Source organism: Primulina tabacum, unplaced genomic scaffold, assembly GCF_025594145.1.
Source record: "Primulina tabacum isolate GXHZ01 unplaced genomic scaffold, ASM2559414v2 Contig852, whole genome shotgun sequence".
Taxonomy (NCBI): Eukaryota; Viridiplantae; Streptophyta; class Magnoliopsida; order Lamiales; family Gesneriaceae; genus Primulina; species Primulina tabacum.
In genome coordinates, this window is record NW_027459948.1 from 32,426 (window position 1) to 43,275 (window position 10,850).

General features: G+C 35.1%; 1 protein-coding gene across 1 annotated transcript; it reads right to left on the bottom strand.

Annotated features, from left to right (window-relative positions):
* Positions 1 to 10,044: 10,044 nt before the first annotated feature.
* On the bottom strand, positions 10,045 to 10,632 carry LOC142535171 (uncharacterized). Its single transcript, XM_075641709.1, has one exon. The coding sequence runs from the start codon at positions 10,630 to 10,632 to the stop codon at positions 10,045 to 10,047; it is 588 nt and encodes a 195-aa protein (XP_075497824.1).
* Between the last annotated feature and the right edge of the window lie 218 nt (positions 10,633 to 10,850).

The window sequence follows — 10,850 nt, forward strand, 5'->3', positions numbered from 1 at the left end:
AATAATTATTCGAGGATTACAACGACTTTGGGAATAAGAAAATGTATAAATTGGGACTTTAAGTTTTGATGAAAGGTAAGATTGATTATGAGAATTGATTTTTGGGTAAAAAAAAAAGTTTAAAATTATCGAAATTATGTTATGGGAAACTCGTAGCAGGAAATTAAGAATGCCAAGAACTTATGAGTTAATCGTAAGATTTTTGAAATTAAGGACTAAGATAATTTTTGAGGAAATTAAGAATTAATTTTGTGAATATTAAGGAATTTGGGGACTAGTTTAGCAATAAGAGAAAATTGAATTGGTTATATGGTAAGAATTTTGATGATTTAGACTTTTAAGAATATTCAGAACCTTGGGATATCTTGGTTTTAGTATTATAAAGAAATTTTAATCAAGGGTTTTTAAGAATGAATCGATATTAGGCTTGAAAATCTAAGCGTTAGCGGATGCGTTTGGGATTTTAAGATTGAAATTGATAGGTTGATGAACATTTTGGGTATAAAATAAAGAAAGTAATATACGATAAGCATGATTATCCATCTTTTAATATTGGGAATTGTAAGCAAAATTGAAATTCGAGGTCATAGTAGTAAGAACACTAAGTCACTATGGGTCTTTTTAAGTTGCAATTCACAAATAAGGATTTAGAAGGAAAATTTAATTGGGATCAAGGAGACGTAAGGACGTTTTAGAATTTAAGTTTTATCTGAGTAGCGCAGCGGAAGCGTTGATTTTTGGGATACTAGAATTAAGTCTAAACTTTGGGTTATTAAGGATAAGCGAATTTCGAGGACGAAATTCAATTTAAGGGGGGGAGATTGTAACGCCCTGAAAATTTTAAGGTCCACGCGAACCACATGCATGCAATTATTAAATTATCTTGTATTTTAATTAAATGTTTTAATTGCATGGACTAATTATGTTGTGCATAATTGCATGTTTAAAATATACTTTTCTACATGGTTGTATTAAAATGTATTTTTTTAAAGGTTATTCGAGTTGCGATCGAGGAACGGAGACCGAGGGCTGAAAAAAATAGAAAATGTTTTTAATAAATAATTGTTTTTAAAATATGATTGATGCTTTTTAGTATTTTTGAAAATGAGGGGTTGTGAGGTGAATTTAATACGCCGGGACGTAAATTTTTATCGGTGTTGGTTTTTCAACTAAAATACGAGCGTTTTGGCAACCCAGCTAATAAATTCACATGTTTAATTAAACAAAACATTGTTAATATTTTATTTAAAATCCTAATTAGACTAATGGGCCTAATTTAATGGCTTATTAGGCCTAATGCCTAGTTAGTAATCAAATTAGTATTTAAAGTGTTAAATAATTAAAAACCCTATTCTAGCAACAACAAACTCTCGGCCACTCTTTTAAAAATTGAGAAGACTCTCTTCAAAAAGCACAACATATACGGCACACACACAGACCGCAATCGGGAAGGATTTTCGTGAGGTTCAAGGGGTTTCAAAGTCAAGGTTCATGCCTGTTCCTCAATCGTCAACGAATAATCATGCGTTAAATACGGAAAGGCACGCCATACATCTCCTTTTCTCATCCATCATATCATATTATTGATTGAATTATTGTGTGCATGAAGAACATGAAATATTTTTCAGAATTTTCGGTATATGGCATGTATAAATGAGAAAACATGATTTTTGAATACAATAACTTGTATATTATTTGGTTAAGGGGCTGCCATGACATAAGGAAGGATCAAGAGTGGTTTACACCTGTTTTAGAGTCACGCAAACACACCCTAAACACCACAAAAATCGGCAGAAACAAGAACAAGCCACCGCGAGTTGCTGTCAAGAGGGAGGGCTTGGTTAGGGGCTGATAAGGGTCAAGGGCAGAGTTTCAGGGTCTGGGCTCACGGGTAGGAGCCTGGACGCACAAGAAGAGTCCTAGCTATAAGGGGAGTCCTCGGCCAGAAAAGGAGTGAATTGGGGTGCTTCGTTTTTGGCTTTGGGTGAGGTTTCCGTGGGTTTCCTAGGTCCAGTAGGGTTCTCCAGCATGTTGGGCAGGTTCTTGTTCGTTATGGTCCGAGGGTAACTCGATAAAATTAAGAGATGGCTCGGGGTCGAAGTTTAGGTGTCAAATAGGGTTTTAAAATAAAGAAAAATTTGGAAAACGGCTCACGGGGGTCGAGTCGTGATCCATAGGGGCTAAAATAATATAAAAAGACTAAATTTAGAATTTAGGAATTTTATATTAAAGTTTGGTATTTTTCGGGATTAAAACACCGTTAAAACAATTAATTAAAGATAAATGAAAAAGTCTAAGTTTTAAGCCAAATAAAATTATGGAAAAATTCATGTAAGCTTAAATAATTATTTGGGACATGTTAAAGTCATGAAATCAAGAAAAAAGTTGAAAACGTAAAAGGTCGAGTCCAGGGGTAAAACGATCTTTTTACACCGGAAAATTGGTCAAGGTCATGGCAGTGCCCTAAATACTGTTTTTATGTTAATATGATTATTTTTAAATGTTTATGAAATGTTTATGATTAAATTATGATTTTTAAAATGTCTATTTGATTTTTATGATTTATGGAAGACATTTAAAAGACATGTTGCATGCTTGGTTTCAAAAACAAAATGTTATGTTATGCATGATTTTTATAAAGTGGTGAGAATATAAATGTTGAAGGAAGTGAAGTGATTGTGACTAATTCGTTAATGGTGGCGACGTCGTGAGGGTTATAGTCCCAGTGGGAGCCCGACGATCATGTTTCCATTATTACGAATATGAGGTTATGAGGTTTGAGATAAGAATGGGAATGTCGTGAGGGGAGAAGGCTCAAGAGGGAGCCCATTTATGGGAGAAGGCCCCAGAGGGAGCCCGACGAGCGTATTTCTATTCGATCATGATAGGCCAGGGCCCAGTTGACCGGTGAGAGTGTTGCTGGTGTCCCCCGCCGCCCAGTACTGAGGTTTCACGTAGATGGATCCATCGTCATGTCATGTCATGTTGAGGAAAGTCACAATTAACGATCTGAATTCAACAAAGGAAAAAAAAGGAAATGTTCATGATCATGTTAAAGGTTTTATGTCATGTCATGTTGAGGAAAAAGGAAAAAGTTAAGGTTTATGATTGCATGTCATGAAAAAGTATTTTATGGAAATGTTTATATTTAAAGTTTTATGCATCATGAAAATGTTTACGAAAATATTTATGTTTATGCATCTTCATGAAAAAGATATTTTAAGTACAAGTATTTTTCACAGTTATATGTTGACTGTATTACGTATTACTTGCTATAAAGATGATGGTGTGTTGTGTAACGCCCCAGATTTGACGACTGTCCTGACTGTACCAAGACGAGTCTTTCCAGCGTGCTTCCTCACTCACACGCACCCTGGAAAACTTCCCAAGAGGTCACCCATCCCAAAATTTCCCCAAGTCAAGCACGCTTAACTATGGAGTTCTTATGTGATGAGCTACCGAAAAGAAGATGCACCTTCGTGATATGAGTAGTACCAATCAAATCTTTTAAGCTCTCTTCAACTGTACAGTCCATTACATTGAACAGTCTCGGAATCCTTCTCATTCCGGTGTGGGATCGGTTCATTCATGTTCCCTCCACCTAGAAGCCTGCCAGGAGCCGCTCATTGTCCGTGCAACTGATGGCACCGGCGATCACCCCCCGCCCTCTTCGGCCCCGGGCCTCACATGCCCACCAGCTTCCGCTTGGTTCGTCCCCGAACCACACCGTACTAAGAGAGGTCGGCTCTGATACCAACGGTTTTGAAGTGTGGTTTGGATTGTGGTTGGCTTTTAGCCCTTAGCCATGGTTCAAGCCATGCCTTAGGATGTTGGTAAGAGTTCTTGGGAGGTGGTTCAAGCCATTGGTCAATAAATTTCAGAGTTTACACCACAAACGCACAAGTTGCCACTGCTGGTTTTTTTTTTACAGCAACTTTCATCTTCGGTTTTGAGGTTAGTTTGAGTTATTGGTTGGTATTTAGCCCATGGTCTTGGACTGGACAGTACCTCAATGGGTTAGGAAGGTCGTGTTTTTGGTCGTTCGTGATTTGGTCGAGTTTAGAGGTCGTACGGGAATTTACGGTGAAAGGTGCCAAAATGACTCTCAAAAGAGTGTTTTATGTTTTTGGATTTCTTTCACCTATTTTCGTGGTTTACAGTTATTATGCATATTTTTCAGTATGTTTGGGGTATTTTAATGATGGTTAAACGTCGGTTTAATGTTGGTTCGGGTTGGTACGAAGCCATGATTAAAAATCAAGTTGTTGGTCCTAATCGTCTCGTTTTTGGTTTAGTGGTTAAGTTTTTGTCAAGTTAAAATTATTTGCATGTGTCACATATTAGAATTATGTCGCAGCGAGCCTGGGAGCGATCCAACTCATCCGGTAAAAATAAGGTTATAATTATATTATGTGCATAAAAATATAAAATGTTTATTTTTGAGATATATGCTATATGTCTTGTGGCCACCTTATGCTTATGGGTTTGGAAGTCGATAGGAAAAACCGAGGACCTCTCCGCCCGATGACTTACGACCGGTTTATGATTATGTATGGGTACGAACATCCAGTCCAAGGGCTGTGATTGATCTCTACCACCCAGTATACTGTGGTTTAGTCTGATCAGGCGCTTACGCTATGTTATGGGCCACTTGCTTAGAAACATTATCTCTACCAGAAAATTATGATATGTTATGACAGAGCTCCATTGAGCAAAGCTTTTACGTATGATTTTCAGATATGCACGTAGGTATAATTATTCATGATATGATTTTCATCGTACGCTTTACGAGACTTTAATTTTACGTTGCATGCAATTTTATGATATATATATTACTTGTTATTCACGATATATACATGTTGAGTCTTTAGACTCACTAGACTTGATTGTTGTAGGTATTGATGAGGTCGAGACCGCGGACGGAGACCAGTGAGCGATCTTGGGATAGCAGTAGTAATCCCGAGGACCTCATGATTTAATTTATGCACCTTTTATTATTCAAACTCAGTTTTAATAAGTTGGAATATTTTTAAGTTGATGTTTACGTTTAATTATTTTTAAATTGTTGGTTGAAAACAATATATTCTTCCGCTGTTATTTTAAAATTAAAATTATTTACATGTTTACTTTAATTAAATAGGACAAGATAATTATTTATTTAGAAATTTTTTTAATAATTCCGCAAAATTACGAATACAAAATACGGGCCTTGACATGTTGAGTCTTTAGACTCGCTAGGTGTGATGGATGCAGGTGATTATGATTATGTTTATGGAGGTCTTGATGGTTGATTTGACTGGACTGATCGTGCACATGACCCGAGGACCGACGCTAGTTTCCGCATATATGTTTATGATTTATGTTAAAAGATTTTAAGACTTTTTATTTATGTTTTGAGAGGTTTTTGAGAGAATATAGTATGGGCTGTATTTCTCAAATATGTAGTTGGTGGTTTTAATTTTAAAATGGTTCTAAAATATTTTTATGCAATGTGTATGGTTCGGCCGATGCTATGTAATGTTTGAAAAAAAAAATTTCTAGTACTTTTAAAGCAATAAAAAGGGTAGGACGTTTCAATATCTACCTTTGATCTAATCAAGTCCACGATTAGAGACCGGATTCCTTATATAAATCGCACTAGAGATCTAAATGAAATTTGAATTGAGATTGGATCGTCGAAATTTTAGAAATCCAATGGCATTATGGCGACGTCAGGGCTTTGAAAGAGTGGTGGCCGAAATTTTTTTCTAGAAACTTTAGGGTGACTGAAAATTTTAGGAAATAATTTTTATGGACAAAAATTTGTGTGTAAAAGTTATGTTATTTTATATAACCCTCAATGAAATATTTTTAAGTTTTAATTCCTGATCAAATCATGAATCTTTCTTGAATCAAAAAACCATAATTCTATTATTCAAGATCTCTCATGTTTGTATTTTCTACTTTTAAAAATACAATGGACAATAAAATTGTTATCAAATTTTGATGATACAATATATATATAGACACACACACATAAGTATATATATAATATGCTTTAGATTAAATGACTTTTGTTTTATTTAATTACCCAATTAATTAAATATTCTATTCTATGCTCTGCTAGAATGTTTCATGAGGATTTGGACTAATTAGTCACTACTACCAATTTATTATTTAATCAATACATTCTAAATTTAATAAATAAATAATTATTAACTTATTATAACCACGATCGACGATCAGACAACATCGATGTATCGAGAATACAGATCTTGTTTATATAATAAAAAATGAAAATTTCGTAGGACAAAATTTTTCACCGATCCATTTTTGACGGTTGACTGTTTTGTGAATTCATTCACTGAAATAAACAGTTCTACTTCTCTCACTTAATAATTGTTAAGTTAACTTCCAATTCTTCTTTTACATGAAATCAACTTATAAACTCCTTTATAAGCAATCTGTTTGATCTTCATCAAACTACAGTCACCAAATTCAACTCCTTCAATTTGACAATCTCAATGGGTGAGGATTGGTTGGAGTATTTAGAATGAGGGTTGAATTAAACACTACCAAAAATTTATTTGTTCAAAAAATAATTCAATCTAGTTAGAAACAGAACTTGATATTCTCGATTATCAATGTCAGTCGACTAACATAATATATACGGAAAGCAGCCAAACTGACAGAGTAGAACACTTCAAATAATGGTTTGACTGTGTAAACTGAAAGTAAATATGCGCAAGTTTGTTTTTGGATGTTCGGAGAACTCTTCTTTTTTGGAAAGCTCACACTAGAAGGCTTTGATCTTTACAAGCAATTTGCAAAACCCCAATACAGTTTGGACTTGACACTGTGAAAACTGAAACTCCTCGTCTACTCAACTGAAAGAAGAAAAAATATACGAATTGTTCTTGAATACAATGAGTTACAAAGAATTCATAGCACTTACTGATCCTCGATGATCATATACAGTACTTTTTAAAGTGTGTTAATGTATGATCAATTTTGCTTGAATTTGAAATCCTGAATCTTGGTTGTTTTATGTGTATATCTTTTGTTCTTGTAACTTTGTTGACTTAGGTAAGTTTGTAACATTATAATGTCTGTTGAAGTGATATTCATTTTAATTTATTGATTCCAAGCTACAGCGATCGCAAACTTAAAAAATGATCTGTTCCAAATATGTAGCTGTTGGGCCTTTTTTCCAAGTCATCATTCCTGACATCCATACAAAATGTAATGTGATTGATTCTGACTGTGTCAACAAGGTACATAAAAATTATCCAATAATTGGTTTAGCCCTCTAATGTAAACTGATGTCCTTGAAACTGAATGATGATAAACGATAAACTGATAAGAATGTTGAGATATATTTCAATTTAGGTCCGAGTCAGTTCTGATTCGATAAAATGATAATAATGTTAAGATATATTTCAGTTTAGGTCTGAGTCAGTTCTGCTTGACTAATCCAGTTTATGTAAACCAGTTTAGCTTATGAACATAGTCAGTTCCATTTGGTTTAGAGTTTAGTTTAGCTTAGATCCGTTTTGTCTTAATTATTTGTTAACACCAAAACATAAATGCTATGTTCCAACCATTTCTCCTTTTTGGTGTTTGAAAAAATTAAGCAATACGACCAGTGTAGGCAAGAATAAATTTTGATAAGCAATTTTGATAAAGTGAGTTTCTGAAATTGATAAACTGAATAAATTGTTTTAACAATTTCTGATAAATCTTATAAACGATATCGACTATCTATTTTTTCTTTTCATCACCCTTTCTGTCAGATTTTTTTTGCAGCAGATTCATCTTTTTACTTTTCTTCCCCCCTTTTTGTCGACACCAGGAACAACCACATATTTCTTCATAATGTGCACAACTGAAGTCATATGAGCCGACATAGTGTCTGACTTAGCTGAAATTTGAGTGTGAATTGAATCAATCTTGCAATTCAATTTTTCATGAAATAGATCCAACTTCTAAGTGAGAGCATCATGAGAACTTGACAGTTGTGACGTTGAAACGCAATTCTTTCACATGGAGTCTAGTTGGATGAACAACGAGTGAACATCTTTGGATTGAATCTTGAGATCCTTGACCAATTTTGTTAGAAATTATAAGTTTCATAGTTTGACTGTAAGCTCCAAAATGAGATAACGTAATCCAACTGCATGCAAATTTATGAAAATGAAAAAATGCTTAATTAAATTATTTTAATTACATCGATTAAATGTGGTGGGCATGTTATGTTTAAAAATGTGGTTTTCTATTAGAATGCATAAAAATGAGGGGTATTGGAGACGCGATCGAGGAACGGAGACCGGAGACCATAAAGGGAAAAGACATTTATTAAATGATTATTCTTAATTATTTAATATATGACATATTTAATATGTGATTTTCGATAATGGTGTTTTTGACGTGTTTTTTTACATGCTGAGTCGTATTTTAAATCGGTAATCGATTTTTTAAGAAAACAAGGACTTTTTGGAGGCTCGGTTATTATTTTCAAAAACTTTCCTAAATGAAGTAATTTACCAACATTATAATGAGTCTATAATACTAGGATTTTTTGGCCTAATTTCCTACCCAATTATTTATATCAAAACCTTGAAATTAACAAGCCCTAAACCTACACAAACACAAGCTCAAACATCTAGAATCCTAGGGTTTTTCTTTCGAACAGCAGAAAGCACACACACATCATGTTTAGGGCTCAATTCACGTGGATTTTGAGGATTTAAAATGCAGCAAGGCTCCCCCATCTTTCTGCAAACGTTCTTCGCGTCAAGAATTGAATTTCGTGCGTGAAACACGCAAAATCACGCCTTAATCTTTTCTTGCTCATCGCTGATTTCATATTATGTGTGAATATACATGTTTGCATGAAAATATGATATTCTCTTAATTATTTTCATGTTTATGCCATAAACATGGAAAATCATTATTTTTCTTGCATGTTGTGCAGGTTATTGTTAAAGGGCAAGGGGCTGACAGGGTAAGAATGTTAGAGAGTCAATTTACAGTAGGTTTAAGGGTCTTAAGGGGCACGGTTCATGGCTGAAACAAGGCAAGGGAATGGTCTGCACATTCTTTTAGGTTTTATGGAACTAGGGCTCGGGTTCGATTTCCTTGAGGGATGCGACTTGGGCGTCGGCTAGGGCTGAGTCTAGGGGTAGTAAGAGGGCTTTTTAGTATTCTTAGATGGGTTAAAGAAAGGCTGGTGCAAGGTCAAGGGCATGAATGCAGGGCTCGGGTAGCACAAGTCTTGTAGGGCTCGGGTTTGGGGGTTTTGCATGCATGGCTCACTAGTCTCGTTCCAGTAGGATCCTAAGGTTTCAACCATGGTCCTAGGAAGGTTTCATAGGGTCAAGACATGTTTGTTAAGGGCTAGGTTCGAAGAACTTGAATTTGTCGGGGTTAGGGTTTTCGAATTACGAATTTAGTCTAGGAGCTCAAGTTTACGTCTAAGAAATGTTTATGAGTGTATTTTAAGGTATTATGGTATGTTTGGATGAATTCTGACTGTCCTTTCAGTGTCCAAGGATAAATTGGAAAGTTAGGGTTTTAAGGCCAAAACGGTCATTTTACGTTAAAAAATGTTATGAGACATTTTACTGCCTCATCGTCGCTTTCACTCAAAGATTCATCGAAGATGGATCTTTTTGAATCTGAATCAGCCCATTTGATTTTTCATTCTTCTGCAATTAAAACTTGTTCTTTCTTTTTGATGAACTTTTTATCATCTATGGACCATCTCCTATCAACCGGTCTCTTTCCGTCTTTCTTCGACCTGTTGCACTCTACAATAAAATGCCCCTTTTTCTCATAGTTAAAACAAGCTTGACCATCATCTGTATGATCCCTTTTGGAATATGGTTTAACAAACTGAGATTGGTTTTTACGCATAAATTTACCAAATTTCATGACAAATAGGGACATTGCTTAATTGCTCAGTTGCTCGACTGATTTCTTACTTGTAGATTCTTTAACCGGAAGAGTCACAGTGGTAACTGCCAGGGCATTGGTTGGTTGAGAAGTGGATGGTTCTTCTTCAGTTCATATTTCTAGCTCAAATTCGTACGCTTTAAGATCGGCAAAGAGATCGTGAAGCTCCAACTTATTCAGATCTTTTGATTCTCGCATTGCTATTGTCTTCACGTCCCATTCTCTGGGCAGTGCCCTCATTGCCTTCAAGGAAATTTCATGGTTAGAGTATTTTTTACCTAGAGAAATAAGTTCAATAATAATACCACTAAACCGTTCATCAAATTTGGAGAGAGTTTGTCCTGGCTTCAGCTTTGCGTTGTCAAAATTCTGGATTACAACTGTCAGTTTATTTTCTTTGGTCTTTTCGTTGCTTTCACACAGTTGTGTGAGCTTTTCCCATATCTCCTTTGTTGTGGAGCAAGTTTTAATCTTGGCAAACATATTTTTATCCAGAGTTTTATAAAAGATATCTTTGACGAAGTTGTTAGGGTTCGCCATCTTCTTGTCCTCAGCTGTCCATTCGGATTGATGTTTTTCCACCATTTGGGGAGCAGCTTCAGTTATAGCCACAACTGGATTGACTTTCACGATCTTCATAGGCCCGTCAGTGATGAGATACCCCATGCCATTGTTCTGTGCTGCTAAATGTGCCTGCATACGAATTTTTCAGTCATCATAATCTTCTTTAGAAAACATAAAAATCTTGTTAAATGATGCCATATTGATTGTAGATATCAGCATTTAAGAAAACTCGCTTTGATACCACTTGTTAGGATCGGGAAAAAGTTTAGAGGAGGGAGGAGGGGTTTAATAAACTCTTTAAAATTATTTGCTTTCAAAATTTGTTTTCAATTGTTTTTAGGCGGTTGAAAGTT